At 50.3% G+C, this 27,681-nt stretch overlaps 1 protein-coding gene across 5 annotated transcripts in view; it reads right to left on the bottom strand.

Moving 5' to 3' along the window:
• LOC108927609 (receptor-type tyrosine-protein phosphatase mu-like) overlaps positions 1-26,844 on the bottom strand; it is a 194,993-nt gene extending 168,149 nt beyond the window's left edge. For all 5 annotated transcript variants that reach the window (XM_029246317.1, XM_029246315.1, XM_029246316.1 and 2 more), the window contains exon 1: positions 26,573-26,844. In XM_029246317.1, coding sequence (XP_029102150.1) covers positions 26,573-26,645 — 73 coding nt within the window. In that variant the 5' untranslated portion in view covers positions 26,646-26,844. The remainder of the gene's footprint in view (positions 1-26,572) is intronic.
• Positions 26,845-27,681: the final 837 nt, after the last annotated feature.

Genomic DNA, 27,681 nt, shown 5'->3' on the forward strand with positions numbered 1-27,681 from the left:
GAGAGCAGGACCCCGCTAAATCTGGTGCGCCACCGCGTCCCCCGTGACAACTCTGTTATAAGTAAATGGAATTTGCACACAATAATTTATGTAACAAAGTCTTAACGCTCATGTCAGGATAACAGACATTTCGATTCAAAACACATGCCTTAGTGACATCGCACCAGGTGAAAGCCCCCAACCCTCCCCATTGTGGCTTGCCTTGAATGTCAGCTGCAAAGCTGTATCCGTTTGAAAACCTAAATGGCGGTATCATTACGAATGATTTTCTCCGATGTCATTTACGATTTTTCCGCAAATGATAACTCACAAATAGCTCAGCAGAAATGGATTACAAGTGTTACATGAATTGCCCAATTAGGCAGTGTTACCATAATAACAATAATAACAACAATAACTGAACACCATTCTACCCCTTTGCAATTTTTTGCAGTTGTGTTTACATTTTATAGCATTTATTATTATGTTGTAATATATTGTTTTTATTGTACAGATTATAATATATTGTAATATACTGCAATAAATACACACACACACACACACACACACACACTTTCTGAACCGCTTGTCCCATACGGGGTCGCGGGGAACCGGAGCCTACCTGGCAACTCAGGGCGTAAGGCTGGAGGGGGAAGGGGACACACCCAGGACGGGACGCCAGTCCATCACAAGGCACCCCAAGCGGGACTCAAACCTCAGACCCACCGGAGAGCAGGACCCGGTCCAACCCACTGCACCACCACACCCACTATTGTAATATAATACATGGTAATATATTGTTTTTTTATGTAGCACCATAGTCCTGGAGGAACGCTGTTTCGTTTCACTGTATATTGTACCAGCTGTATATGGTTGAAATGACGATAAAGCCACTTTTGACTTTGAATAATAACAATAACAATAACAATAATAATAATAATAATATGGATAATAAGGGATCCCTCCTATTGATTTTGTTTTTGTGTAAAGAAACTCCACACTTGAGTTCACCAGACTCTGCACTGGCCTGCTGCACGTCTTCAGACAATAAAACTTTAACGATCAATTGCGTTGGCTCAAACTAGGATCTTGGCTTTTCAAGGGTTAGTGCGGACTTGGGTTTAAATTTGATTTGATTTGATAAATTTGATAAGGTAGGAATTGTGTGCGCAAGACAAAATTACCCTCCTTAAACAAAGGAAGCCTGAGCCCCACTGGCCCTACGAGCAACGCAGTCATACACACAAATCACAGTTTAATGATGATAATCTTTATCATCAGTGTCATTATCAATGTAAAATAATTCATTTCAGCTTACAAATATGTAAAAAGCACAAAAAAATTAAGTCGGGAAGAAAGCAGCGTATAACGAGAGCAAGAAATGAAAAAAAAAAAAAAAAAAAAAAGAGTGTTTTTTGTGCACTTAAAATGAGTGCGAAGGCATAGAACGAGGTATTTCCCCGTCCAGAGCTGCATAGCTCTTTAAAATGAATTGCCATTAATGTAATAACGTCTAGTAAGTGAAAGCACAGTGTACTTGTTTACCAACAAAGTGTCTGTGACAGCATTTATAAATATATATGCGAAGCGCTTTTGTCGAAAATCCTGTGATGTTACCGTAAAAACTACTGTTGGGTACATTACGTCCCCCATCTCATCCCTATTCTAAAACGTTTCGGGCTACGGCCTGCGCGGAATATTCATGTCCACAATTAGTACATCGCAGACATCTCATGCGCACGCTGCTACGGGGTAAACGGGGCAAGGCTCAAATCATCCTGAGCTTAATATTCATTATTTCTGTAAACATCTTCCAGTGACCTTTCCAAGGCAGCGCAATTACGCTCCCGTATCGGTCCGATTCAAAAGGAACAGCACAAAAATATAGAAAATAATAAGAAAAATAATAGCTGCATTATTTCAGGGAGGCTGAGCGACACCACAGGCTACCTCTAATTAGTCACTGCCACACAACAGCCCTTCCGGAGCGTCGGGGGTGACACATGATTGACTGTGACACCGTGATGGCTTGTGACATGTGCGGCGGCGGCGGCGGCAAGCTCTGGGGGGGGAGGGCCCGTCAGGAGAGCCCCAGCCTCAGAGCGCTCGCGTCGCATTTGAGCTGACAAGCACACGGGGCTTCGGCTCGTACCCCCTGCTTGCGGTCCTTACCGCCACCGAGATGCCGCTCTCCGGATTGTTCACGCGCCTGCCGGGTGCCCCGCGTGCAGGTTCGGAGCGTATCCGCGGACCCCCCGCTGGTAATTTCTCCAGACGACGTGTCTACCGCAGCGCTGCGACCAGCGCGTCGACGCCTTCCCGGCTTAGCCGCCGATTCTTCGGAACGCGGTGCCGTACTCGGAGCGTATGCGGGAGATCGTGGTTATTTCCCGTGCCGTTACCTCACCGGCACAGAAGTCAGCGCGGTCAGCTGGGTCATCCCGCAGAGCGCCTTACGGGACGTAGAGATATATCACCGAGGAGGCCGTATTACGGTCTGGTGTCTGCTACTCCGTGGGTTAAGCCACCCGTCCGTGCCTCCATCCATCTACTTCCATGGTGTGCTGATAAACAAAAGAACGGTAGTTCCCCCTTATCCGCGGTTTCAGTTACCTGCTGTCAACCGTGGTCCAAAAATATTAAATCGAAAACTCCGGAAACAAACAATTCTTAAGTTTTAAATTGCTTGCCGTCCCGCCCGAGACGTGAATCATCCCTTTGTCCGGCGTATCCATACTGTATTCGCTACCCGCCCGTTAGTCACTTAGAAGCGTCGCGGTTATCAGGTCAGCTGTCGCGGTATCGCAGGGCTTGTGTTCAAGTAACCCTTTTCTTTTTTTCTCTAAGTCAAAATACTTTATTTAAAAAATCGATACTTATGAGGACCTGGGCATTAGTCCTTAGTTTTCTTTCTTCATCTTCTGTATAGGAAAAAACATAGTATATATAGGTTTCGGTACTAACCCTGGCAGGGGGGCGCCGTGGCGAAGTGGGTTTGACTGGGTCCCGCTCGGGGTGCCTTGCGATGGACTGGCGTCCCGTCCTGGGCGTGTCCTCTCCCACTCACCCTCCGGCCTTGCGCCCCGTGTTGCCGGGTTAGGCTCCGGCTTGCTGCGACCCCCCTTGGGACAAGCGGTTTCAGACAGTGTGTGTGTGTGTGTGTGTGTGTGTGTGTGTGTGTGTGTGTGTGTGTGTGTATACTAACCCTGGTTTCAGGCATCCGCTGGGGGTCTTGGAACATATCCCCCATGGATAAGGGGGCACTACTGAACCGACCGCGTTTTTACTCAAGCCGTGGAAGGCATCATCAGCCTCGATGGTTATCGCAGTAACAACCCCCGCTATAAGTGTAAAAGAGCAACTGTTTCTGCTGCCACGACAAGCTGCTTGCTCATCCCTGAGTGACAAACCTGCTGGCTTACGCTCTCATTTCTCAGCGGTCGGAGTCGACCTCCACGCCTCTTTCCCCGCTGATCACCGAGGCCTTTGACTTCCACCAAGCAGTTCATCAGGAAGAAGAAGGGCTGTGGAGTCGGTACACAAAACCCTCGACTCCGACTCCTGTAACATAATGATTGCTTCCGACTCCGACTCCGCAGCACTGCCCAAAAGTTGCACGTCATTTTGGGGGTCGACTTATACGCCGGATCGACTTACACGCCAGCATATACGGTACGTTCAGTCAGAGTCGGGAGTCGAAAAATTGTTTCGACTCCGACTCCACAGCGCCGGGAAGAAGTCCGACTGCGTCGTTCCCACATCCGAGACCGCCGGCCACGTTGAAAAGGCCACCGTCTCTGGGAAAAACATCCTCCGAGCCGCTCCTTTACAGCATTTACCATATTAAGGAAGACACCGTAGCTTCCAGAAGGAAATCCCTATTTCTCACTGAAAGCAAATGTCACTTCATCATCTACCCTGAGAACTAAGAGGACCAAAAAAAAAAAAAAAAAAAAAACAGTATTGCAGATGAAAACCAGCAAAGCCTAAAACAAACCGCTTGTTTACTGATGTAGGAGCGGCGACAAAGACGCTCCCGGCCACCGGCGGCGTGCAAAATCCTCCTCTTACACGTGCGAACACAGCAAAGGCGACAGCGGCAGCGAAAGTCCATCTCGTCTCTTCGTCCCCCTTCCGCGCGACACCGGAGAAAAGGTGAGATCATAAACAAACACTAATTGGTAGCTAATTTTCTTACTTCTTGCCTCACTGATTTATCGCCTTCAGGCTACTATGAATAATTTAGAGAAGTGGCGCGCGGCTTTATCCCGAAAACGACGAGACAATGCATTCATTATGCTATCATGCCGAGTAATTTCTGGGCACTCGTCGCTGCTATTAGAATAATATGCAAATGTGGCGTCGCCTCGCACCCAGGCGGGCCCCGGCTCAGACCTGGTCTGCCAGCCCGTATCTCGCTCCAGTTGGCGGCACGAAGGCTGCTGGGGGGGATACGGGAAGCAGGGCGTTGGCGCCGCCGACCCGTGACGGGCAGAAGGATGGGGGTCAGCGCTCCCGGAGCGGCGCGGGGCCCTTCGGCGAGGCTGTCGGGTTCGAGATTAAAGAGCCCGCCACGGCACGGGGCGCCTCGCTCCCGCGGTCCCTGGGGGCGGACGGCGCCCCCGCCCCCCGAGGCGCTCGGCCGCAGGCGCATAAATCCAGGGTCCCCCCCAGGGACGCTTGCGTTTAGAAGGTCACGTTAGTCCTTCGGAGAACAAAGAAGGCGTGGAAAAGTCGGGATGCGGAGGAGCGCGGCGCGGTGTTTAACCGCGAGAAGGCAGAGGAGGACCCCGGCGCCGCGGTACGGAAGTGGGTGGGACGTCGTCATTGCGCCGAAGGAACATTTTCACGGCGCGATAAGCTTTACGGAAAAGATGCGTCGATGCGGACCCCGCGCAGTTTGCGCTCGTGAAAAATTCAACGTTTCGGCCCGACAAACGCACTCAAATATTGCGCGCTTAAAATTTCATTCCGTCCCGCTGTTCTGTGCTGTATTTACGCACGTTACGGTACGGTGTCATCGCTGCTATTTTACTAGAGCGGAAAACGGTGGAGGGGACACACTCCGGGTTTAGGTGGCCAGAACGGCGGTGGCTTCGTCCCCCCTCCCCCGTGGGCCGCGCCCGCATTAAGTCGACCCCTGCGCGCAGCGGGGGGTCGCAGGGCCAGGAACACAAATGTCAGCATTGGAGGAAGTGGTTAAATGGCAGCGAGGGCTGCGGTTGGAGGTGTCGGCGGCCCGAGCGTCGCTTGTCTCCCTCGATCCGTCAGCGCGGCGCGGCGCCGCGTCCGTCCGCGGGCTCGGACCCCCCGACCCCGCCCCCCATCCCGGGCTTGTCAGCTCCGCTATTGAAGACACGCCGACGTCTGCGCCCCCTGATGGTGAGCGGACTAGTGGCCTTCCTCCCGCTGACGCCGGCCCTCTAGGACTCGTAGCCACGCAGAAGTAGATTAATCGTGGGGAAACTGAGGACCGCGCTGTACCGTTCGAACCGTATCAGTGCACCCTGTGAATTTCGTACAGCTCTTCATTAGACGATCGCGTCTAAGAGCGCGGTACGTGCAACATCGAACGAAAGGAAACGTCCACGAATCAAAAAGGTTTTAAAACGTTTAACGAGTTTTCGCTGAGAGTCGAGGGCCATCGGGTCCGTATATACGGAGCGCCGCCCGTCCTGTTCGCATCCCTCCCTGCACCGAGCCGCAAAATCGCTGGCCCATCGAGAGGCCGACGCCCGTTGGCTAGCAGCTGCGATTCACCCTTTCGAGGCCGTGCGTCAATAACCAGTTAGGTACAGAGACCTCGCGGATGCTCCGGGTGAATTCCGACGTAGGGACCGACGAGAGGAGGGGCTGCAAATTAGGGCGTATGATGAATTTCGAAAGTAGGGATGAATTTTGAGAGCGACGTGAGCTCCGGCTATAAGAGGATCAGCTGCCGCGGAGGTGAGCGCCCGCAAGGCTCACGCACCGCTCCTCTCCTTCCCTCCCCCCCCAAACGGCGAAGCCCCTTCAGAATATTTATGATTCATTTCAGAACTCCGGGTGGCCTCGGAACGATTAGGCTGGAATTCCCGAAATTGCTTTTCCCGATAGCAGGCGGCAGCGCGGCTAAACGGGCGCGGCCCTCATCACAAGACGCTTCGAGACAGAGCCTCGTTCCGCATCCGGCAGCGAAACATCAGCGATCCGCGGGAATCGTTTTCATATGCAAACTTTGCCCGCTTTACTCAGCTGATGCACGGTCCCCTCCCCCCACAGAGGTAAACATTAAAAATTAAGCGGCAGGCTAATCTCACGACAATTATCTATTAGAGCGGTAAAAAGCAGCTGGAACAGGGTTGCGTCCACCTCCCTAAGTGCACCCAGCTCGTCCTCCTACATCCCACGCAAATAACTAGGGCGATACAACGGACGCGTGGCGTTCCGAACATCTCGACAAACGAGTTTACAGGCGGTCCCCGATTTACGATGGCTCGACTTACAATTTTTTCCACTTTACGGCGGTGCGCTGGCAATAGACGTTCGGTAGAAACCGTACTTCGGATTTTGGTTTTTTTCCCGGGCAAATGATATGCGGAGCGAGACTCTCTCGTGATGCTGGGCGGCAGCAGCAGCAATCCGCATCTCCCAGTCCCTCACGCAGAGGTATGTATTAGATGTGTTAAATGCATTCTCGACTCACGATATTTTCGACTTCCGATGGGTTGCGCGGAACGTGACCCCATCGCAAATCAGGGACCACCTGTGTTAATTTTTGCATTTGGCACACCCTCCTAACGGGGTGCGGTGTGCGGAAGAGGTTCGTTGTCGTCGTTCCATCGCTAAGGCCTCTTCGGTGGCAGTCATGACTCAAACTCCTGCTCCTTCTTAGCAGCAAAGCCCAGCAGAGGCAGCTGGTAAGCTTCAGGGAGAGACCAGCTTGTGTAGATACCATGCGGTCAGCAGAGCGCCAGCGATCGCCGCGGTAAAGGAGGAGCCGTAACTGGATGCGTCACGCCCATTCATTATGGAAGGCACTAAATGAGAAGGTCAGTTGACAAAGGCTAGAAGCTGTCAGACGCTGGTTGGGATGAATCTCCTGCCAGGGTGTGAAAAACACTCCACTGCCAACAGCTGGTTTTCCTGGAGCTGCACAACACCGATCGCTTGTTTGGCGAGACAAACATTCACCCTGTTTTTGAAGGTCACCGGTGGATCTCTTTGTGGCTCATTACACATGCAGGCATTCAAACGTTCACGGGTACAACTTCTATCTGCAACACTTGGAAAAGCTCACTGGAGAGCCGTTTGCCAACGATGTTCCGACATGTAACTAGGGGAAAGCAAACGAAATCTGAAAATGATAAACTCAATGTTTAAGTTCCAACACATAATTAAAGTGCTATTTGTGTATTACGTAAGAGAGCCAGAACACAGCATAGTGGTTTAGAGCCAAAGGCTTTGGATGGCGAACCCAGGTTCGAATCCCACCTCATGTTGTCGTCCTCTTGATTAAGGTACTTACCCTGAATTGACACAGTAAAATTTACACTGCTGTATAAACATATAAATAATTGCAAATAGAGGAATGTTATAAGTGGCTTTGGAAAAAAAAAAATCATCAGATAAATGAATGAAGATCTGATGTACAGATTAGTTTCGGCGCAAAAGAGGAAAAGTAGCTGATTACGGAGCGGGGTACAGCCCTGAACGTACATACAGTACCAGACTCATAAGTACTTGGGAAGGATTATACTGTACTTTTTAACTCGGTGTGATTTCGGAACAGCAGCCCTTCATGGTGCTCCTAAATAAAGCAACCACTTCTCTACCACTTCTCACATCAATGGGGAGTTAAGGAAACACAGGGTACTTACGTGATGTAAACAGGGTAAGAAAATGGTTATAAAGGCGTTAGGCGCTCTACGATGGGCTCATATCTCTGTACCCTGTACGATGTCGCAGCAGCAACTTGTCCGCTTTGGACTTGACCATTGTCCGGGATGCTGCGGATGCCAAAGCGGTACGTCGGCAGGTCACTCCGTATACCACTTACACCACGGTGCAACGCTGTAAGGACCTGGTGCCGCGGTCAGCCCCGCACTCAGAACGTGACACGTGTCAGTTATTCATGCAACGGCCCGAAAGAGGGGGTGCGGCAGGTTCGACCGGTGCTTGCCGTGTGGCGGGTCTTGGGTTCGAGCCCCGATTGCGGTGCCTTGCGGCAGACTGCTCCCTCCCCCTTCGGCCTTGCGCCCTGCGTTGCCGGGTGGTCTCCGGTTCGCCGCGACCCCGCTTGGGACAAGCGCTCGTAGACGTTGGTCGGGTGGCTGGGGAGGCACAACGGCTCAACATTTTTACTCAATTTGAGCTTGAAGAATTTTACATTTTGCGCTTGATTTTGCTAAATTCATCGTTACTGTGCAAATGTTGGCAAGATTTTCTTAGTTACACTCCACATTCTGCACCTCTCCAGGCACACCTGTGCTAAATTACATTTACACGTATTCATTTAGCAGACGCTTTTCTCTAAAGCAACGTGTATCATCTCACAGAAAATGCAATGTGTTCATTGTGTTCATTACATGAGCGGAAAGAGACACTTAGATGCAGACGTGTGATTCTTAAATGCGGTTACTTTGTTTCTTTCCACCATATGATCCAACGTTCATCACATGAGTAGCTGCATAAAACGTTATCAGAATATCCACGATTCCTGATCTAGTAATTTTTCTTTCTTTTTTTAAGATGTAAATATTTACGTTACTTTACAGGAGTAGCTGTGTGAAGGTTTATCCGGCATCATCTTATAGATGATGAACATTTACACCTTACGTGAACTTAAGAGATGATGGGCGAAGTGAGTCTGAAAGAAGTGAGTTTTCAGACCCTTTTTTAATTGTGGACAGAAATTCAGCAGTTCTGAGTGACAGGGGCAGGTTGTTCAGACCGAATTATGGCTACAAGTCATGTCGAAGGCAAGCAGTGTGACCCGAAACTGACCCGGACGGGATCCGTGCACCCCCGCCGCTCCCCGCCGCTCCCCGCCGCCCCGCCGCTGTGCCCAAGGGCTCTTTCTGTTACACTCTTACACACACGCTGTGACACACACTCACAGCACAAATCAATCTGGATTCGAACTGGAAAGGAGCTTGTGAAGATGATTTTAAGTGATTTTAGTCTTTTAATTCTAAGGTTGTCTGAAGTTAATGAAGAATAATAATTCTTTAAAAAGTTTTTATAGCCTTTTCTGAGGTTTTCACAGAGCCTAAGCAGCAAATAAGCTGAGGGACGACTACGCCGCATTATTGAGGCTTAATGGGAAAAGTGACTTCGGCAGCATGAATAAATCAAGTAACGAACGCACGTTGAGCGTCTAAGTGGCGGAGACGATGTAGACAAACGCACACCGCAACAGCGTTCAGAACACCAACCTGCATGTCTGTGAGTCTCAGTGCAAGAAGGTGCAGCGCACTTGGAAAATGTGGTGTTCGTACCGGGTAAAATCGTACCTCTGGACCGAGCCGGGATATGCTGGCATTAACAGGGAGGAATCGGGGGGGTTAGGGGCGGAGGGTCTCACTGACAACTCCCCCCGACCCTATAGAATTCACACGAGATACATAAACTGTCAGTGGTGGTGGGGGGGATTTGTAATTGTTCCACAAAACACCTCACCCCCCACAGCGCCACCAGGAAAGGTCAGGGATGACATCTCCGCTTCCCTGCATCCCAAAGCCCCTTTCTGTCGGGGGGAGGTAATATTCCCGCCACGCACCGCGGTGAGAATGTCAGCATTGGCCTCCAGCAGGTGAGGAGCGACCCGCGAAGAGCTTCCGCAGCTCCGAAGAACTCGGAAAAGGTCTCGAGCCCGAAGGATTGACCTCGGGAGCAGCTTCGCGTTACTGCATTCAAACCCAAACCCGAAAGCAGCGCAGCTGTCCAGGAGGGTGGTAAATATTACCACCTTGGGGGCCAGGAGAAGGTGATGTACCCAGGGTGCAGTTGCGTGGGCATCACACACATGCACCGTCCATCCGTGCACCAAGCTCTAAAAAGTGTTCGTTTAAGATTTTGAAAAACAGAAGTGTGTGGATCCCTTAACCCTGATCATCAGAAAATGCCCTGTAACGTCAAACAAAACCTTAAGCCGGATCATTCAGTAGAGAATTACTGCTAAAAGACAATAACCGATTATTAATTTTCCTACTTATTATAAAACGTGATATGACCTTAGTCGGCATCTACTTTGAGTAAACAGGTGTCATGTTTATAAACAGTTAAGTACAATAAGCCACTGGGTTAAAAAATAAAAGAAAACTTAGATAATAATAATAATAATAATAATAATAATAATAATAATTATTATTAAATAATAAAAATAAAAATAGAATTATTATGTAAGAAAAAAATTATTCTATAATAAAATAAAAATAATAAGAATTACCAAAAAAAAAAAAAAATCACATCCTCCATGTGAATTTTCATCAGCTCTGCCTGTTGAAGAAAAGAATATGGAGTCAAATCAATTCAATAAAATTCCAGTGTCCTGCGCTGCTGGTCAGTGACTACATGACAAACACCGAACACGTTGATGGGATGAATGAGCCAACAGTAGGAATTAGAGAGGAGTTTGTGCAGATTCCGTATTACTCGTTTCAATTTAAAATTTAATGGCAACATAGATCAAAGTCAGTAAAAACGTCGTCTTTCAAAGTACATTTCAATTATTACAGCAACGTTCGGAGTTTTAGAGAACTCAACCCATAAATGAATGAAATCTGTTTCATCGGGCGTCTGTTGACAGGGTGCGAATCGAAAAAGCCGAAAATGGCCAGAGGATGATGTGCGCTGCATGGCCTTATGGGACGAACAGGTTCACAGCAGCCTTTCAATAGGTGTTTGTCTTCTCCCGCTGAATTTTACATTACTTTTACTGTAAACATTGGTTAAACTGAAAAATATTAAACAAAAACACAAAATTATCATATAAGCAAGAAATTATTCTTTATCGTATTTATTTTGTTTGCAGTATAAAATGCCCGTGCTTAAAATCGTCTAGCATAAAAATAATTTGTTAGGCATTAAAAAAATATTTCTTTTGGTAAAATCATTTCCAACAAGAAGACACAGTTACCCGGGTCACTGAAATCACCGAGTTACGCGAATTCCGGTTGTGAAGGAGTTGAATTACTGTTATTTCATATGGGGGGAAAAAAAAATAATAATTGGTTCTCAGATGAAAGTTTACCACTGAAAATGAATTCAAATACCAAAATAAATGGTATTTTTCCTATGAATAAGACCAACATATTTCGCAATATTTTTATAAGGAAAATTTAGGTCTAGCTGTCCGTGTGTTAATGTTATATTTTCATGGTCATTCATTCATTATCAATCAGTGCTCGTCCAACGCAGGGGCGCGGAGGCCGAGAGCCGATCCGGGAAACACGGACGAATCATTTTCAGTAGCTCAACGCTGGAAATCTCCTTGGAGAAAAGCGCTGGTTAAACGAAGTAACCGCACGGGCGCCGGAGTACCGCTGCGTCGCACGTGACGTCCCGCGTCCCTGTCCGAGGCTTGTCGTGGTTGAGACCGTCGCTGCGACGGGGGCACGGGGCAACACGCGTATACAGTGTGTCGCCGCAGACCGGAGGCAGAACAAAAGACCTGTCGTGCAAGTGAAACACACACACACACATTTTCAGAACCGCTTGTCCCATACGGGGTCACGGGGAACCGGAGCCTACCCGGTAACACAGGGCATAAGGGCAGAGGACACACCCAGGACAGGACGCCAGTCCATCACAAGGCACCCCAAGCGGGACTCGAACCCCAGACCCACCAGAGAGCAGGACTGTGGTCCAACCCACTGCGCCACTGCACCCCCTTTTGCAAGTGAAACACATTGTTCTGAATAATGGGCCTTTCGCAGAAAAAGGAGACAAATTTTCATTAGCCAACATACACATTTATCGGACACTTTTCTCCAAAGCAGCTTACAATGTTAGTCTACCTACAATTATTTACTCATTTATAGAGCTGGGTAATTTTGCCGGAGCACTTTAGGGTAAGTACCTTGTTCAAGGGCCCTACAGCCAGAGGCAGGGCTCAGACCTGTGACCTCTGGATCCAAAGGCAGTAGTTCTAACCGCTACACTACCAACTGTCCCATCAAAAATACACATAGAGTATATGTATACACACATACACACACACTTTCTGAATCGCTTGTCCCACACGGGGTCGCGGGGAACCGGAGCCTAACCCAGCAACACAGGGCGTAAGGCCGGAGGGGGAGGGGACACACCCGGGACGGGACGCCAGTCCATCGCAAGGCACCCCAAGCGGGACCCAAACCTCAGACCCACCGGAGAGCAGGACCCAGTCCAACCCATTGCGCCACCGCGCCCCCGCGTCCCCCATTACACTACCAACTGTCCCATCAAAAATACACATAGAGTATATGTATACACACATACACACACACTTTCTGAATCGCTTGTCCCACACGGGGTCGCGGGGAACCGGAGCCTAACCCAGCAACACAGGGCGTAAGGCCGGAGGGGGAGGGGACACACCCGGGACGGGACGCCAGTCCATCGCAAGGCACCCCAAGCGGGACCCAAACCTCAGACCCACCGGAGAGCAGGACCCAGTCCAACCCATTGCGCCACCGCGCCCCCGCGTCCCCCATTACACTACCAACTGTCCCATCAAAAATACACATAGAGTATATGTATACACACATACACACACACTTTCTGAATCGCTTGTCCCACACGGGGTCGCGGGGAACCGGAGCCTAACCCAGCAACACAGGGCGTAAGGCCGGAGGGGGAGGGGACACACCCGGGACGGGACGCCAGTCCATCGCAAGGCACCCCAAGCGGGACCCAAACCTCAGACCCACCGGAGAGCAGGACCCAGTCCAACCCATTGCGCCACCGCGCCCCCGCGTCCCCCATTACACTACCAACTGTCCCATCAAAAATACACATAGAGTATATGTATATACACACACACACACACACACACACACTCGCTGAAGCCACTTATCCCAAGCAGGGTCGCGGCGAATCGGAGCCTAACCCGGCAACACGGGACGTAAGGCCGGAGGGGGAGGGGACACACCCACGGTGGGACACCAGTCCGTCACAGGGCACCCCAAGCGGGACTCGAACCCCAAAGCCGCCAGAGAGCAGGACCCCGTCAAGCCCGCTGCACCACTGCGTCCCCCGCATATATACATATATTATATAATAAAAAAAACATACTGTATATAATAATACATATTACAATCACATAAGTCACTGTAGTGGTTTTCATTTAAAAGCACCTCTTACATTTATCTGGCACTTTTCTCCAAAGCGACTTCTAGTATTAAGCTACTTTCAATTATTTACTCATTTATAGAGCTGGGCAACTTCACCGGAGCAAGTATCTTGCTCAAGGGTATTAGAACCTTCGAGTCCAAAGGCAGCAGCTCGAACCAATGCACTACCCTACCAGCTGTCCCGCACGTCCCCGTTATATGGGGAACGAAAGTATTTTAATTCATCTTAAGTGACATTTTTTTGAGTCCGGGAAGGAATCATTTTGTTAACCCCCTCGCAACAGGAACTTTCTGAACGGGCGCTTAACGGACAAATGATCCCTCCGCGTGAGGAACGGGTGGACTTCAACTATCCTGAAAAACAGCCGAGTTCATTCAGTCTAATGCGGAGCAGAGCGACAGGAATCACTCGTCCCTCACATCGCCACGTCAGCAAGCGGCCGCGGCACCGTTTCATTAAGGCATCAGTCTTTTGTCACCGCATCAGCTGGGTCTGAGGACGCGACGCGATGGGGGTCGGCCCGCCGCCGACGGTGCGATCGGGTAACGCGTACCGCGTCGCGGCACGTCCGCCGCCCCCGACTTCTCGGCACTTCCCGGTAACCCTGCTGTTCCGAGAGAGAGCGTTAACCGCCTTTCGGAGAGCATCGCACAATGATTCCTAGATTTTCCTTGACTTAATTTGTGCGTCACGGCAGGAGACATCGGAGCCGCTCTTATTTATACATAAATTCTGATGTGACGGGGGGTGCGGCGGCGCAGCGGATTGGGCCTGTGCATGCTCTCCGGTGGGTCTGGGGTTCGAGTCCCGCTGGGGGTGCCTCGCGATGGACTGGCGTCCTGTCCGGGGTGTGTCCCCTCCCCCTCCGGCCTTGCGCCCTGTGTTGCCGGCTTAGGCTCTGGCTCACCGCGACCCTGTATGGGGCAAGCAGCTTCAGATGATGTGTGTGTGTGTGTGTGTGTGTGTGTGTGTGTGTGTGTGTGTGCCTGATGCGATAGGATTCAAAGAATTTTACTTTTGCCCGATAGCACCCGCCCAAACTCACGTGACATGAAATCTCGCTCCAAACTAAAGCGCAGCGACGCCCAGCAGCCCAGTAACTGTTGGATGAAAACTAAGCAACACATCTCCAACTTTCTCAAGATATAACGGCGGCTTAAAAACAAGGGTTTGGCCGAGGAATAAAAAGGAAGATTTCCCTCCTCCTTGCTGGAGCGCGTACAAAGGATTTTTGGGGGAGGGGCTTTGGGACAGGCAGTGTTCAAGGAGAAATTCCACAGCAGATCGGGGGCAAGATGCGTATCTGGGGACGGAGGCCGGATGAGGCGTTAAACACGCGGAACGGATTAGGACGCAGGAAGGGGGTAGAGGCGGTTAGCGGGACGACTCCTCCATCGCCCCTCCGTGCAGCGTCCCGTCGAGAGGGAGCTCTTGAATATTCGTCACACGCAGCCTTTTGACGGGCGCCGAATTCTTTATCTGCAAGGCGCACGCGACGCTCCCAAGGCACCGAAGGGGAGTCGGTCAAAAGCGCCGCCGTTCTCATGTCGCGGCGTCTCGAGCAACACGGGAGGGACTGGAGCGGCCCACGGCTGCACTCCGCCATCCCACCCCTATTAGCTGTAAAGACCCCCCCCGTTCAGATCCGTTAAGTAAATCCTCCGAAGGCTCCGGGGACCGTTCATGCTTGAAAGCAACTGTTAAGAGTTTGACAACAACCAAACTGTTCCAATTTAATTCATCTCCCTGGGTAAGAAGAATTATAGGTAAACATGTGCCTTCATTATTTGCTTTGCTGCATCTCAATACTCCGGTCCCACGCAGTAACGCCAGGCAAGGATTAGGAGCAATCACCTCTGGGCTCGAGAGCAGCCGCTGTGTAGAATTGAGAGCAGGAAGGAGGAGAGGAGGGAGGAAGAAAAGCCCATTAGGTGACTGAAGTCATGTGACTAACTTGAATAGTAATAATATGTAAAAAACAATTAAATGAATAAATAAATAAATAAATAAATAATGTATGTATTATATATGGTGGCGCAGTGGGTTGGACTGGGTCCTGCTCTCTGGTGGGTCTGGGGTTCGAGTCCTGCTTGGGGTGCCTTGTGACAGACTGGCATCCTGTCCTGGGTGTGTCCCGTCCCCCTCCAGCCTTGTACCCTGTGTGGCTGGGTTAGGCTCCGGCTCCCTGCAACCCCATATGGGACAAGCAGTTCAGGTGGTGTGTGTGTGTGTGTGTGTGTGTGTGTGTGTGTGTGTGTGTGTGTGTGTGTGTGTGTGTGTGTGTGTGTGTGTTATATATAGAGGGGGGTGCAGTAGCGCAGAGGGCTTGGCTGGGTCCCACTTTCTGGTGGGTCTGGGGTTCAACTCTTGCCTGGGGTGCCTTGCGACCGACTGGCTTCCCATCCTGGGTGTGTCCCCTCCAGCCTTAGACCCTGTGTTGCCCGGTTAGGCTCCGGTTCACTGCGACCCTGCTCGGGACAAGTGCTTTCGGACACTGTGTGTGTATTATATATATTATGTATGTAATAACAATAAATAAATGTAAGTTACATTTCTTTGCTTAGCAGATGCTTTTGTCCAAAGTGACTTCCAATGAACTCTATGTAGTGTTATCAGCCCACGCACCTTATTCACCGCAGTGACTTACACTGCTAGATACACTACTTACACTGGGTCGCTCATCCATACATCAGTGAAACACACACACTCTCTCTCTGTCACTCACACACTATGGGTGAGCCTGAACAGCATGTCTTTGGAGTGTGGGAGGAAACCAGAGCACCCGGAGGAAACCCACACAGAAACAAGGAGAACATGCAAACTCCACACAGACTGAGCGGGGATCAAAACCATGTCCTCTCACACCACCCAGGCGTTAAGACAGCAGAACTACTTGCTGTGCCACCATGTTGCTCCTGATAATAATTCATAGATTCCATGTTTGCAATGCATGGGAATATTTCCAAGCTTTGAAACAAAACGCGCGTGAGGTGGGATGGAGACAACTGCGACTCCTTCACGAGTGACCCGTGATAGGAAAAGGGCATCGCACCAGAACAGAGGGACGCGCCGTCGGCCCATCATTTAGCCCCAAAGTCCGGAAATAATTACCACGGTCCAACGGCGACTCTTGCCAGCGGTCACTAAGACCACAGCAACGCCGACCGTGCTCGGTTCATCCCGGTCCAACCGAGCTCCACGGATCACGACGAGGCGGCTGAGGGACCAACGGGCTGCAAAGCAGCAGCACTTAGCGCACCGCTGCAGGCTCCCTTCCGGGCCTTTCCCTGTTAACGCACTGCCATTGGTCAGGCCTCGGGCTCCCGCACTGCAACCTGACCGACCGCCACTTAAAACCTGGTCCTGGGAGCCCACGGGTCACGTCGCTGCACCGCAGGAAGCCAGAGCTCTCACGTCACGGCAGTCCCGTCGACACCCGTCGCCATGAACGCTGTCCCTAACCCTCACCGCGCCTCCAGTCCTCCTCCGACGCGCGTTACGTGCGTCGCGTGTCCACGCGTGCGGCAAAGCGTCTGCGGAAGGAACAAAGGAGTCGCCGTTCTGCAAGGTGAGGCCAAGAGCCTGACGGATGAAAGAAAAACGCTTCAGACGCACAAAGTTGGGGAGGAATGGAAAATGAACGCGGTCTGTGTACGACCTGCTTTTGCCCTGCGAGGCTCACCGTCTCCTTCTGCCTCATTTCATGGATCGAGGCTTTTTTTTTTTTTTTTCCGCAGATCCTCTGAGCGGAGAGTTACCGGAGCCTCCTGGTGACCGACGACCGGTGCCTGCTGACCGGTGACCGGGCTGCCTTTACGGCCACGCGGAGCGCTCGGCTCCGACGACGACCGCCCTCGCCGATGCCAGGGGCCCCTTCGCCATCCGGCGAGCGACGTCCAACCATAAGAGGCTCACTTTCCGGAGCCCACGGACACGTTCGCGGTCCTCCCTCCCCCAACCGAGCTCAAGAGATGCGGCTGATGCTGGGCGAAAGAGACCGTCGGGCTTGTCAAGGGAGGGGAAAAAAGAGCGAGGAAAGGCGGAGAAGAGCGAACGGGAGCTCGAGATTTGGCTCATGGGTGCCGACGGCCGTTACTGCGGCGCTAAGAAGTGTTTTTCTTCTCTTTAAAAGAGGATGTTCTGCTGCAGAGGCGCCTTTTGTTGGCTGAACGTGCCTCTAACACCCAGCGAGAGAGGAGCCGGCGCCTCCGTTTGGCACAAAGCCGCTCCTCGCACATTAATTGGGCTACAACTTGCAGAGGACATGCTGGAAATGGATGAAACGGATCTGCGTGCTCCGCTGATGGGCGTTGCAAAATACCGTTAAGGGAATGTTACGGCCACAATAACCGTGCCGAACGGACGCGATAGCACATGCGGGTCCCCGGAGGGCTCTTCTCCCGCGCTGGGGCGCGGTGATAAATACGGCGCGGTCTCGGCCCGAGCCGTGTCCTACTTCGGATGCCATCCTTCATCCCGAAAGAGCGCGAGTTCCCCAGCCCTAAACGTACTTTTAACCTTACTTAACACCGCTCAGCTGCCGCGCGGCCGCCGCGTCGCTGCTCCGAAACCCTGTGCCGCAGCGTCCACGTGTAGGAGGAGCGCGCGTCTCATGCTCGTCCATCAGCGGCCCGGTGACGGAGAGGGTGCCGAGAAGAGTCCGGCCTCAGGGTCCTCCGCAAACACTGACAGGTGGCCACAGAGGCCTGGGCGGGAACAATGACCCAAATAAAATGAGAGAGACGTGGACCAACACACACACACACACACACACACACACACACACACACCTGCGCGTACAGGCAAAACAGCTCCCTTTCCAAAGACATTTGATAAAAGGACAAACATTTTATTTATAACAACTAAACTACAGGACTAAATATACACACACACACACACACATTTTCTGAACCGCTCATCCCATACGGGGTCGCGGGGAGCCAGAGCCTAACCCGCCAACACAGGGCGTAGGGCTGGAGGGGAGACACCCAGGACGGGACGCCAGTCCATTGCAAGGCACCCCAAGCGGGACTTGAACCCCAGACCCACTGGAGAGCAGGACCCGGTCCAACCCACTGCGTCCCCCGGACTAAATATACTTCATAATAAATTGCAACATTTATAATTGATATTTTTGACATATATACTTTATACACACACACTTGCTGAAGCCACTTCTCCCAAGCAGGCTTGTGGCAAACCGGAGTCTAACCTGGCAACACAGGGGCAGAGGACACACCCAGGATGGGACACCAGTCCATTGCAAAGTACCCCAAGCAGGACTCGAACCCCAGACCCACCCAAGCGTAGGACCCGGCCAAACCCATTGCGCCACTGTGACCCCCTAGATTTCATATACGAAGTTATATAATTAAGTTATATATTTAAAGTTATATTTCATCTGCTACCAGGTAAGTCTCATTACTAGATAAACACGTTTAGTCTAACAGCTGTCAAATCGAGGGTTTCTTTACATGATAAATCATTACAATGATGTTTCTTTGACTTTGTTAAACCGCAACCATCCTATAGTTATGACGCTTCTGAGAAAATGATGCCCTGTTGGCCAAGTGGCAAAACTGTCCTAAACATGTGCGCTTTATACGTGTGTTTATACATCTGTATTTTACATACATACAGCATATAGCATCTGTGACAGAATTCTTTGTGTCTTTTAACTCTCACCTTCTAAACTAGTAGAAGTGACAGGAGCGGCACTGAGCAGAACTCAAGTGCAGCGTTGGGAGCAGATGCTGGAATCTCTTTGCACTCCCTGTATTTGCTCCCTATATAGATATATATAGATATATAGCAAAATCTCAGAGTTCAAACAGAACAGACAATTTGCCAGAAGAAAATGTCCTGGAGGCATAACAGTTTTTTTTTTTTTTTTTTTTGGCACTTCAGTCAGGATTGCTGGTCGTTAAATCCTGATAGATATTTGATGGTCTCGACTCATCTGGAGCTGGGGGGGGGGGGGGGCGAATTCGGTTGAACTCCGACCGGGAGCGAACCCGAACCATCGATTCCTCGCCAGGTACAACGGAACGGACCCTCGGCCGCGCTCCGTCGCGTCCCCGCGTCCATCGTAGGCGCCCTTGTCCCCGGACCGACTTGGCGCCATAACGTCAAGTTCGGGCGCATCGCGTTAAACAGGTGAACGGTTTGTGCCGCACGAGCCAGGTGAGGGGCAAAATTAAAATTCACCACGTGAGCGTTCCGCCTCGCTGCTCCGCAGTTCGACACGCGGAAAATATTTAGAACAACCAAAGGCCCCGAGGCGAAGAAAAAATGTATTAAGGTTGTAGAATTTTCTTCTCTGGCACAGTACACATAATTAAATTCACAAGTACGATTGTTCACATGTATTTGGCGCTCGCGCTGCTCTAAATCTGTCAGTCTCTAAGCCAAACAGACTCTGACATCATCGTCTACGGTCGCTCTACATCTTAGCCAATCCTTATCTGCATGAAAATGGCGTGCAAAACCTCGTAAGGCGAACAAAAGCGGCCTGAAAGCAGGCCAGAGCAGCGCGGAAAGTGCCGCCGATGTTAATCGTTGCCTCTGCGCGGTTATGCAGTCGTAAGTGTGCGGCGCAACGATCCCGCCAGCCAGCGACACGTCCCGTCCTCGGAGCCACGCGAAGGCGCGACGCGACACGTTTCATCCGTAGCCGCACCATGACGATACCTGCCAGCTAGCTACTGTAACTAACCCGGAAATACCGTGGTATTTCCTTCTGCTTATACACAAATACATTTACATTTATCTAACCTTTTTCTCCGAAGCGACTGACAACGTTAAGCTACTTACAGCTATTTACCACTTTATTATACAGCTGGGTAATTTTACTGGAGCAATTTACATTTACATGTGTTCATTTAGCAGATGCTTTTCTCCAAAGTGAAAAACATCTCATAGAAAATACAACGTGCTCATTACATTAGAAGAAAAAGACACTTAGATACAGACGTGTGATTTTTAAGCGCAGTTACTTTGTTTCTTTGCACCATATGAACCAACGTTCATCACACGAGTAGCTGCATAAAACTTTACCAGAATATCGACGATTCCTGGTCACCTTCCTAGTAATTTTTTTTTTTTTTTTGAAATACATATAAACATTTACGTTACATTAAATACATAGCTGTGTAAAGGTTTATCCGGGCATCATCTTAAAGTTACAGAGCATGAACATTTACACCTTACATGAACTTAAGAGATGATGGGCGACGTGAGTCTGGAAGAGTTGAGTTTTCAGACCCTTTTTAAATGTATACAGGGATTCAGCAGTTCTGAGTGAGACAGGGGAGGTCGGACAGATATGTTGGGCGTAGGAGTCTGGCTGGGGTGCAGCGCTTGATCAAGTCTTGTAGATATCTGGGAGCAGATCTATTAATGTATTTTTAGGCCATAACCAGGGTCTTAAATTTGATCCGGGCAGCTATAGGAAAACAGCGCAGAGCAACAAGTAGGAGAGACAGGGTAAGTACCTTGCTCAAGGGTATTACAGCTGGAGATGGGATTCAAACCTGCAACCTTTGGGTCCAAATGCAGCAGCTGTAACTACTGTTCTACCAGCAGCACCAAATGGGCCACAAAACCCATTTCCCACATCTCTGCACTAGAAACTGCTTACTTACTGATGCTCGTTAGCTACTTTACCATGGAAACAACACAAAATACTGCAAAAAAAAAGCTCTCAGCAGGTATTTATCGAATAAAACAGCTTTGATTTTTTTATTGTTCTTTTCAAAGCAAGTTTCAGTGACCAAACTCAGTTTCTAAGTACTACTTCTTTCCCCCCAGTCGAGATCCCACCTCCGTGGGAACTCGGCCATCTAATCGCAAACCGGCTGTGTAGCTATAAAGACATATCATTTCCTCGCGAGAGGTTTTTTTCCCCCTCATATCACGCCTTAACAGAAGCCAAGCGGCCATATGACGTGGTAAATATTTACAGTACCTAGGGGACCACATCCAAGCCGTTAATCCACTGCTAAGACAATAATATCATGCAGGGCCAGTGACCCCTTTCCGTTAATCACTTCAATATTGTACTTGCATGTTCAGCAAGTCTCCGCGTGATGCGTCTGCACAGCCTCTCCGTCTGCTGGTCGCACGCAAACGCTCCGACGCCACAAGTTGTGCGAAAACACTTTTGCACAAATGTACGTGGGCGCTCAAAAAAAAAAAAAAAAAAAAAAAAATTACAGCTCCCGTTAAAGGAAAGGAAATGTTTTTATTTAGAGCCAGAATATGTTTATGAACATATCGATGCAATACGTTACGCTCATTCCTTATATAACAGGCTCCAGTGCAACGAAAAACCATGGCAGCTAATGAAATATACGCATCGCTCTAGGAAAATCATTTGGCCCCTTCACATTTTCTCCGCTTCTGCAGTTTTTGACGTTAAATTTTTACCTTTTCGTCGACTCCAGCGGTAAACAAATGGAGCCTGAGAGGGAAAGATGACACCGGGACTCTTTTTATGTCGTACATGGGGAGAGAGAGAGCAGTGTTAATAGACCTGTTATAAGGTGAAATATGACACCAATGTGATAAATGCACACTTACGGGGCAAGAAGGAGCAGCAGTCAGCGGTGAGCCGCTTCCCAGCTCCACACTCTCCTTGTCAACCCAGCATCTCTTACTCATCCTGTCAGCACCAATGATCCCGAGCGAACGCAAGTGATGGTGATTCATGTAAACATTAACTTGTGCTTCCTTCCCAATAAACACTTACGGTATGACAGTATAATTGGGACATCATAACCCCATGGTTTGGCACTGCGCAGCGGACTCTCGAAGGCTGGGCAAATATTTATGTCCTTCACTTAGTGCGGATGCCAATAAGGGGGGGGGGGGGGGGTATTAATGCTGTTTGTCAGCGCTTGCCAACTGTAAAAATGTCTCCAAAAATCCTGGGTGTTCTCTAAAGTACAGACTGCTGTAGAAAAAAAAAAAATTGCATTAAACGCCATCTATTTGAGTAGAAAACAAACTAATTTTGCTAAAATGTGCAATTCAGCGCAGAAGCCTTTTTAACTGTTTTTCTACAGGCCGGTATAACAACACACTGGTATAAACAAAGTATTAGCAATTGAAGATGACTGAAAAAAATATGAAAATATTACATAATATGTATAGGGCTCTGCAATGGTGTCTCATCGAAGCTGTGCCCCGTCTTGCGCCCCACGCTTCCGGGAGAGGCTCCGGACCACCGTGACCCTTGACTAGGGTGAACTGTTGTTTATGATGAATGAAGGAATGAATGGGCCTGGGAAAAAAATTTTAATATATATAGAAATCCAAAAGCTGGTAGTGTCGTGGTTCGAGCTGCTACCTTTGGACCCAAAGGCTGCAGGTTTGATCCCCACCTCCACATGTAGTAGCTTTGAGCAATGTACTTACCCTGACTTGCTCTGGTACAATTACCAAGTTGTATGAACAGGTTAATAATTGGAAGTCGGTTTGAAGAAAAGTGTCAGCTACATGCAAAAAGGCCTGAAAATTTAACATTCAGACTAATAACGTTGCTTTGTGAACACAAAGTAGTTAAAGTTCCGAGATGGGATCTGTTGCACTGTGCCTGGGCAACACAAAAAAGATTATTTTCAGTAAATATCATGTTCCATATCTGAGTGAAGAGCTACCTGGAATAAGTGAATTTGCACTGCAATAAAATAGCTACCTGGAGCAGAATGAATTAAGAGGATTTTTTGGGGGGGAACGGAATTTTCACAAAGCTGCACACATGATCCAAGGACTCCGGAACGTATTATCCTTTTCCGAACAGCATTAATGTTCTTTGTGGTGAAAAATGAGAGCGATACTGGAGCAGTTGGGTCGACGCGGTCCCTTCGAGGAGGTAAATGATGCAACGTCACTCGTGGCAGAACAAAGAATGATCTGCAGCAACTTCAGACATCCTCTCCCTTCCAGCTCTCAATTGTCATCAATCATCCCAGAGCTTCTCTTTGTTGGAGTCACAACTGATTTTTAAATTACAAAGATATTTAATTTCATTCTCCACTGACTCAAATCCAAAATATTTGCTGCCTTCAAACGGAACCGTGTGGAAAGTTTGGATGTGCTCTCTGTTTGGAGAAAGGACTGAGCTGGCACTGGAAATGCTGTCACACACCATTGCTAACCGCTTGTCCGAGGAAGGGTCCCGGCAGCGGCGGTCCAGAGCCTGTCCCGGGGTCGGAGGATCCTAGTCTAGTCAGGGTCCACCCTGGAGGCGCCTGTCCATCACAATCTAGCCACACGCACATGCACACACACCCTCCAGGTCACTCATTGTCAGCAGTTTCCCTGATATGTATATCTTTGGGCTGCAGAAGGAAACCAGAGCACCTGGAAGAAACCCAAGCGAACACGGGGAGAACGTGCAAACCACACATCGACTGAGCCGGATTCGAACCTACATCCAACTGTCCGAACGGCCGAGGCACGGCGATGCACCAGCGCTACCTGCTGCACGGCCTCGCGAGGCTGTATTTTCCTTTTCAGAGCGGAAAGAGGAGATGAAAGGGAACCAGCAGCGGACGGCAAACAAACAACCAGCGTAATGTTTCACCTGCCAATGGGTGGAAGAGAAGGGAGTGGGGGCAGCATATGGGCCGAGCGACGGGAGGCGCCGCTCCAGCGCCAGCTCTGCTGCTCCCGGGACACACAGCGCCGCGAGCGACTTGTCACGGCTTTGTGAGAAAAACACACAGTGATGAACGGCAGCGATGCACCCCAAGTTGGCCTCTTTGTATTACAGATGCGCGCGCACACACACGCACACACACACACACACACACACACACAGAGGCACGCAGGATTTACTCCTTCTGTGCAGTTATAACAAGGAGCTCAAACGGCGAGTCCCTGCAGGTGTCCAACGTGGATGGTGTCCACGTGTCCCCTGAGCACGCGGACCATTTCTGTCCTCCTCAGGTGCAGCACTGGACAGCCTCCTTCGCCACGAACATCTCACTCATCAGGACACAGGGAGGAGGATCCTCACAGTGACAGTTCACAAAAGACCCGCTGCGCTCATTGCTTACTTTTCGCTGCCACGTGAATCGTGTTGCAGGAGCGCCGACACGCACCCGTGAGGTCAGTGTGAAAAGGTAAGTACTGTACTGTACTGTAGTAAAACCAGAGAGCAGTGACCCCCTTGGCAGCCCATGCGATGAGAAGACTGAGTGAACACTGGAGGACAGAAACACAGCTATGTCTCACACACACACACATCTTTCTTTGACTGCCAGTCGGTATGTGTGAGTGTGTGTGTGGAAGAGTACAGGCTGCATTTGTACAGCTTTGGTGGGGAGGGGGGGGGGGGGTACACAACAGCTAAAGCTGCTTAAATTGATTGGTTTGTAATTGTTTTCACTGTAAAAAAGATGCATAGCTTAACAAATGCACTCCTGACACCTGCATATGTTCCATATTAATTTTTCCTTCTCGGTGGCGGCATGATTTGTGACGGTACGCGACGCAGAGACGCTGTAACACGCGGGAGGGCTCGAGGTGCGCACGCGGGGTGCGATGCTGCCCTCATCAGGGAAGAAAGGACCACGAAGAGCTCATCGGCAGCGCTCATCCGCGGAGGGACTGCGAATAGAGATGTTGTCTCGTGTGTGTGTGTGTGTGTGTGTGTGTGTGCGCGTGCGCTCGCTACGAGCAGGGTACAGAGCGGCCTGTGTGTGAGGCCAGGAGGTGGACGGATTCCGCAGGTCAGGTGCGGCACGAGGTCCGCGCGACCGCGCTCGAGTCGCACGTGTTCCGCGCGCGCACACACACACATATATATATATATATATAGCGCGGCTTTTGACGGGTCTCCTGCAGCCCGGTTCGCAAACTCCCCCCCCCCCCGCGGTCCTTCCCGTGGAGCTACAGGCGATCCCCAGTTTTTAATACCTACGGGGGAGGTGCGCGAGGCCGAGAGCAGAAAAACTGAATTTAGGGTCAATTAAGTCGCACGCCTAAAACAAAAGGAAAAAAATACTGTTATTAAAACTAACAATAATACACTGCGGGTTTAAGACTTATGCTTTTTAGACAGACTTCTGCGTGAATAAAAAAAGCGAAAACAAACGGAGGATTTGTTCAGGACGTCTAACTAAGATAAGAGATAAATTAAAAAACAATGTGTAATATGGTGGTTATTTTGTACAAAATATATATAAAGACGTTAGAGCAAGTTAACTGCATCGAATCTATATATTATACATATATGTCATTGGCATTTTTAAATGCTTTAGCAATTAAAATAAACAACCTTCATTTCCTATAAGTTCACCAAATCTGAAAATATGACTTTAAATTTCTTTAAAAGTTCAGAGGACGCAAACCGCGGCCACGAACTAATAAGGCGCAAATCAATCACACTCGAAACCGTTTATTCACAGGAGTAACGCAAATGATACGCCGGCCCGCGCTCCGTTCTACGTGCCATTAATTGATTTAACCATCTGGGTGGCCTCAGTAATCTGAGAAACTAATCTGAGAAATTAATGTGCAGCGAAGTGGTCTCCAGCAGCTGCCGAAACACCGCCGCATATTGTTTTATAATTGGGTGCGCGATTCATTCTTGTTTTGAACGGCCAAGTGCGGGAATTAGGAGGCGCGCGACCCGAAGCGACGCGAAACGGAGCTGCTGCGCTTTCGCGCTCGCGTCGAAACCGCGGCACCTGCGCCGCCGTTTTACCTCAGTAAAAGCCTGGTATTATTAGGCGGACGGGGGAGGAAAGCCACAGTTCACAGAAAAAAGAAAGTAAATAAGATTAATTTTAAAAAAGGGACAGAGCGCTCGAGAGACGCGCTTCCACGCGATCGGTCACAAGAAAGAGGACGAGTCACCGGACTCCAGGTGCGCCGCTGGTTACGTACTCGCGTGCTCAGGTGCTCGTCCAAAGCCCAGCGGACCACACGATGATGTCCCGCACGCCGGAACAGAGCTGCATCATCATGGGTTCAAGTCCGAGACCCAAGTTAAAGTTTGAGCCGTGCAGCTTTGCGCCGCGTGCGCAAATAAAGTTCTTAAGTGAAATAGCGCTTAAGTTACGAGCCGAGGGAAACCACAGCGACCTTGTAGCGACGAGTTACAGTAACAAAGCAGGGAGGTTTTGAAAACGCGGCCGCGAAGCAAGATTCGTGCGCGAAAAGTGCGCGCAGTCGGGACTCTTCGGACTGACAGGTGCAGCACGAGGTCGGAGCCCCTCTTGAAAGCGCGCGCGCCCGTCGGCGAACGCAGACACTCTCTTACCTTTGAACACCTGTCCTCGGACCGACAGCAGGAAAGTGACCACGGCCAGCGAACAAGTTGAAAGGGTGTCCATGGCGCGCGCCGCCGCGGCTCCTACATCGACGGGGATCTTTGCGCGACAGTGTGTGTCCACTTCGCGGTGTGTGTCTCGGTCGGCTCCGCCGGCTTCTGACGTCACGCACGCGGACCGAGGGCGTCTGCGCTCCTGCGGGCTGTCGAGCGCGCGCCCGCGTACACTGGGTCGCGCCGCTGTGCAGCCGCGTCTCACGCGCTTCTCATTTGGCGGAGAGGAAACTGTGGGATTGGGCAGGGGGGGGGGGGCGTGTGTAGAAACGGATTCCGGCGCGTGAGGGAGGATCCTGCCGACCGGAGTGAGCCGCGTTGGGTCGGACGCCCCCCTCACCTCACGCGCATTCACTCCCATACATTCACATCGACGTATTTATGAATTTATTCCTTGCGCAGACGCGTTAGTCCAAAGCGACGGACCACTGAGCGCAATGTGCGTCTCGCCAACAACACACACAGAGGCACGGAGACGTTAACAACGTTACTGTTACACACGCGACTGTGCAGCGCGTATTTGCTCTTTTTTACTTTTTCATTCTATCATTATGCTCGCGCACTTTGCGCGTAACCGCAATTAATATTTCATGCACAGGTGTATCGCTACATATGGAACCCAGGTTTATGTCAGAGCTCGATTATGTGGCGAGCCGTCAGTCGCCCGGTCCGCGTGCCACTCCAGGCTCCCCCCGTGGGGGACGCGCGCCGGCGCTGCGCGTCCCCGCGAAAAGTGACTTTACTAATAAGCGCATCTCCGGGCCAGAGGCAGTCATTTACAAGCGGCGGACACTGAAACGCCTTAAACATCGCGGAGAAGCCGAAGCTCCATCTTTTTCCTTGGCCACATAAGGGAGGTTTACACGGAGTTACACGCGTTTCGGGTCTCGTGCAGATGATGGAAAGCGCCGCAGCTGCGCGGATGACGGGAGTGACAGCCGCGACAGGCGGTTAATAACATCATAGGGACTAGGGACTCAGTTTGCGCGTCGTGAAGAGTCCGTTCCAGTACAGATGTTCCACATGTGGACGAATGAGCTACAGGC

This window comes from Scleropages formosus, chromosome 19 (genome assembly GCF_900964775.1).
Source record: "Scleropages formosus chromosome 19, fSclFor1.1, whole genome shotgun sequence".
Classification (NCBI taxonomy): domain Eukaryota; kingdom Metazoa; phylum Chordata; class Actinopteri; order Osteoglossiformes; family Osteoglossidae; genus Scleropages; species Scleropages formosus.